At 55.7% G+C, this 4794-nt stretch overlaps 2 protein-coding genes across 2 annotated transcripts in view; both read right to left on the bottom strand.

Annotated features, from left to right (window-relative positions):
- Positions 1-427, bottom strand: part of LOC115948274 — a 6293-nt gene extending 5866 nt beyond the window's left edge. Inside the window, exon 1 of the mRNA XM_031059930.1 lies at positions 400-427. Within this exon, the coding sequence (XP_030915790.1) occupies positions 400-427 (28 nt within the window). The remainder of the gene's footprint in view (positions 1-399) is intronic.
- Positions 428-460: 33 nt separating this feature from the next.
- XYLT2 (xylosyltransferase 2) overlaps positions 461-4794 on the bottom strand; it is a 7683-nt gene continuing 3349 nt past the window's right edge. Inside the window, exons 7-10 of the mRNA XM_005424639.2 lie at positions 3974-4236; positions 3675-3870; positions 2953-3286; positions 461-2586 (exon numbers count right to left, since the gene is read on the bottom strand). Coding sequence (XP_005424696.1) covers positions 2264-2586; positions 2953-3286; positions 3675-3870; positions 3974-4236 — 1116 coding nt within the window. The 3' untranslated portion in view covers positions 461-2263. The remainder of the gene's footprint in view (positions 2587-2952; positions 3287-3674; positions 3871-3973; positions 4237-4794) is intronic.

The following is a 4794-nucleotide window of genomic DNA, read 5'->3' as shown; positions in this document are numbered from 1 at the left end:
TCGTGCCGCGGTTAGCAGAGTCCCGCGGTGCCGGCCGAGCCTCGGGTCACTGCCGGGATCAGCGCTGCCTCGCTCCTGCAGAGGCAGAGCTGGCCTGTGCTGCAGGAGGCTCCTGGCCCCGCAGGCAGCAGGAGGTGCCCGCTCATTAGCCGATTAACACCTTAATGAAGTGCCGTGTAAACGCTAAGTATCTGGGTACCTTCAGGGCACCCGCTGCCAGGGTGTAACCGGACTCAGCCCGTGGCTTCGGGTCACTCCCGAGCTCTCACTCTCCAGCCACAGGTTTTGAAAACCCCAAGCTTGATTTTGGGTTACACATCACCCATCTGAGGAAGGCGACCCTGCCCCAACACCGTCACAGCCCCTGTCCTGGTGCATAGGGGGGATTTACACTCTCACCGGGTACGGCCGAACTTCCCCCACCCATTCCGTAACACCACAAAAACCCGACACACCAAACTGTAGAGATAGAGATGTATTTGTGGTGATGTTGCATATTTAAGACAACTTTATATAATGGTTCTGACACAGAGTTTTGGCATCTTCCAGTGTGTGGCCCTTCTCCCCCCACATTCCTCCACTGCCCCAAAGCACCCCAGGCAGAAGTGGGCGCAGGACAGGGGGGGCTGAGTGCCAGCAGCTACCTGCCCTTACACATAGAGGTCTCAGTCCCCTCTGTTTTACAGTACACATCTTGCAACACCCACATCCTTAAATTTGTAGACTGGGCATCAGACCTGCTGGGCGGAGAGAGCTAGGACACGGGAGAAAAGTTAGGATGGCACAGATCCAAGGAGACAGCAAAACCCCACCAGCTCCTGAGACCCTGCTTTGAGCAGAGTTGGGCCAGATGGGCTCCAAATTGTCCCCAGCTGTGAAGTGTCTTCCCAGGATGAAACCAAACCCAGACTTCTCCAAGCAGCATCAGTCTTGGAGAGAAGAATGTTAGAGGCAGACCCCAAGGACATCCTGGGGGCACTGCAGGGAAGGGGGATGCTTCACTGCAACCCTTCCCAAGAGGAGGTGGTGCCTATTCCCTCTGGAGCAGTGGGAAGCAGAAACAGCGGAGGGAGGATGGGGCTGGCCAGACCTTGTCTCGCGGCTTTGCATTTTGCCCAGGGAAGCACAGCAGGTCCCAAAAGCTTCTGCTGACGTGGGAGAAAAGAAAATGTCAGGTCATGGAGCTGTGGCACAGGGCAGCCCTCCAGGCACGGCTCATCTGCAGCAGGACATCGGCCCTGTGGATGCTCTTTTGGCAGGGGATCAGGGCATCCTTTTGCTGAAGTGGAAACAGAAGTGGCAGGGTCTACAGCGCAGCTTGATGGGCCTGAACCACACACTGAGCACTCCCCACTCACTGCCGCACAACATACCAGGGCTCCAGACATTTGGCATAGCTGGGCAGCTGCCCCACAATCTGGGGGCAACCCTGCCCAAAGGCCAACAGGTTACAGGTCCCCAGCAGCCCTTGGCAGGAAATGGGCAAACAGCAAAACAACAACAATAATAATAAAATAATAATAATAAAAAAGGATGTAAACGACCCAGTACCCTGTCCTGTAGCACCAGGACACCCAAGGGAACAAGGAATGTTACAGTCTCAGGGGAAATGGAGACACAGGGACTTCCCGGCCAATGCGGGGTCTCGTCTCTATTGCACTTCTGCATCATATATATTTCTATATATATATTTATAAAAATACAAACTAAAGGGCTGGGGTGGAAAGGATGAGATGTAAACCCTAAGCCAGCAGCAGTTCTGTGCACATGGCGGGTTTTGACTCATTCTGCTTCTGCCTATCCCCAGTCCCTCATCAGCCCACCAGGGCAGCAGTCAGCAACAAGGGCCCAACCTGCTAAGTTCTAGTCTGGGGCTGGGCAGGATGCTGAGCCGGTCAAGAGCCTGCCCACTCACCAGCCATCCCTCCCTCCCACATCACCCTTTCCTGAAGCTCCAAGGCCTGGAGTAACAAACACATAGCTTTTCCCACGTGCCTGCCATGCCCCCACAGGGATGGGCACTCCAGCACACTCTCCCTGGCCAGCAAAGGCTCATTCCTGCAGAGATGGGCAAGACGCACCTCATGCCTCTCTGCCCAAAATACCCCACAGGAGAAGGTTTTCCCCTGCCTGGAGGTTCCCATTTTCTCTTCCTTGAGTGACTACGGTGCAAATGGCACAGGGTGATGTGGTCCAGAGACACCCCCCAAATCAGAAACGGAGGATGCTCCCTGCTTCCAAGGCTGCCCTCTGGCTGTTCCTGCTACCTCAGCCGCCCGTCAGGTTTGACAGGCCCCAGTTCTGATTTGGGGTCTGGGGAGAGGGAGCTCCAGGAAGTTTTGCTGCAGGTCTCCAGGGAAGCACAGGCAGAGGGGCTGCTGACACAGACATTCGCTGCGGACCAGAAGGTGCTGATGGCAGCATCCGCCCAGTCCTCCAGCTCCTTGCCCGTCAGCCGTGCCTTGTGCACCGCATCCTCCTCTGCCGCCTCGGAGCGTGGCAGGTTCAGGATCCCGCCCAGGCCCTGGAAGTTCTGGTCCATGTACTCGTTGCGGGGGGGACCACCATGCAGCCAGTTGCTGTCGTCTGGGAAGGAAAGGGAGAGAAAAGAGACGGGATGAGCAGTGCAGCAACATTCTGGCACCCTGCAGGTCCTGCCCCCAACTGCAGTTGGGGCACAGCACCCCATTCCTTTGCAACCCCGGCTCCTGTCCAGCACAAGGAAAAGGACGCTGCCGCAGGAAGGATCTCACTGACGTGGGCCAATGGGCTCTCCACAGCTGCTAAGAGGATAGCTCAGTCTAAGGATTCACATGGGCAAGGGGCACCAGTGGAAAACTGGCTCCAGCCTGGTCATGAGCTGCAGCCCAGGGGCCAACACAGGGGGAAAGCACTTTGGACTGCCCACAGGGACACCCTCTCTTCCAGCCCCAAACTCCAGAGCATCCTCACCTTTCCTGAGAGGCTGCTTGCGGTTGAAGGTCTGAGGCACCACCAGGAACTGGTTCTCCCCCAGAGGCTCCCAGAACTGGAGGAGGCGGATGGTCCAGATGCCAGGGCGCAGGGGGTGGTTGAGGGGGGGCTTGTACTGGGTGAACTCTGCCTCAGCATCCACCGTGATGTCGTAGGAGGCGGCAATGACATAGGTGGGGTCAATCCAAACCACCGTGGCTGTCAGGTTGGGGCCCCGTGACCACTTCTGCATGGCCACCGGCTCATCAAAAGGCCCCATCAAGCCTCCAAAATTGCGGAACAGTCTTTCCTTGGGGTCCCATTCTGTGCCCACCTGGAGGGACAGGAAGCACAAGCAGTGGGACACTGAGCAAGGAGACACTATCAGCTGAGGTTCTGTGTTTCACCTCCCCAAAACAGACAACACATAAACCTTGGCATCCAAAGCAACGGACACTCCATGGATCATGCGCCAGCACTAATTCAGCTCTGCCAAGGCCTCCTGCAGCTGCAGGCACTGGATCTCACCTGCTCTGAAAGATCCCCTAAAGGCCTACTCACCAACAATCAGCTCCTCACAAACAAACCAAACTCCCAGATAAAGGTTTCTTTTCAGAAACAACAGCAGCTCTCTGTCCTTCTGTCCCCATTGCATGCAGGTAGGGCAGAGGAGGAATGGCAGCACAGTGTGGGAAAGCCAGGAAGAAAAGCGCCACATTTACCTCTAGGTTTTGCAAGCGGTTTGCCTGCCCTCCATGACCAGACAGCTTCAGAGCTCCTTGGGGCATCATCCACACCTCCAAGGATTCTGTCTGCCCAGTTGCCAAACTTTGCACTTCCTGCATCACCAGGTAACCCTGGAAATGGTCGTCATAGAAATATAAGTGCACACTGGAGGGGAAGCCTCGAGGCTCAAATCTGGAGAGATAGAGAGGTTGCATATCTGAGCATAAGCATACTTCCAGCACAAGATAAAGGCCTCCATTTGGAGCCTGGGTTGAGACCACAGAAAATACCCTACCTGCAGAGCTTGTCAGCCTTGGCTGCCGGGATGGATGAGGCTTTGTGGAGCCCCAGCCTGGAGAAGGCTGTATAGAAGGTGAGGGTGACATCAGTGAGACCGCTGAGCCCATCAACACGATCATAGACGTTTTCCCAGTAGGCCTTGAGGGCCGGGGTGTTGGCGGGGTAGCTGCCGTAGAGGTGCGTGTCCAGGATCTCCAGCACCTCCTGATTCACTGTCGACTCAAACTTGCGGGCAAAGAAGGTGGGTCTGGAGAGTTGCTGGAAGAGCACAGGCATTTCTAACAATGTTGGGGGCACCCACTCTGCCCTCCCATTCCAGCAGGATCCATCCTACCCACTTTGAAGGCAGGCTAAGGAGCAGCACAGCACAGCCAGCCTGATTGTGGGATCCTCTATGACAGGATCACTGGGAGCACACCAACAGTTACTGGGAATGCAGATGGGTCCCCATCTCTCCCACCACCTCCCCCTTTCTGTGCCCAGACCATGTGTCATCCAGCTCCTTTGCTGCAATCTTTACTCTGAAGAGCCCCCACCCACCAGAGCCACTGCTGAGCCCTCCATTAGCTCTGACCAAGTGGCACAGCCTGCAGGAACAGCGTCTTGGGCTCTGTAAGCCTGGAACTGCTGGAAAATCCTGCCACAACTGCTCTTTTCAGGGCTGGCTCTATCTCCCCCAATCCTCCTGTGTTCAGTCCACATCCCCACGCACTGAGAGCATGGGAGACATTTCTTCACAAGGCATTTTGACCTGCCAAAGAAACAGCACTCTGAATGGGTTTTACTAAAAAGGTATTTCCCTCAAGTGACACATTT

The sequence above is a fragment of the Geospiza fortis genome, unplaced genomic scaffold (genome assembly GCF_000277835.1).
Source record: "Geospiza fortis unplaced genomic scaffold, GeoFor_1.0 scaffold244, whole genome shotgun sequence".
In the NCBI taxonomy this organism is placed as follows: domain Eukaryota; kingdom Metazoa; phylum Chordata; class Aves; order Passeriformes; family Thraupidae; genus Geospiza; species Geospiza fortis.
Note: the sequence above shows the minus strand (reverse complement) of the source record. Positions and strands in the feature narration are given on the sequence as shown.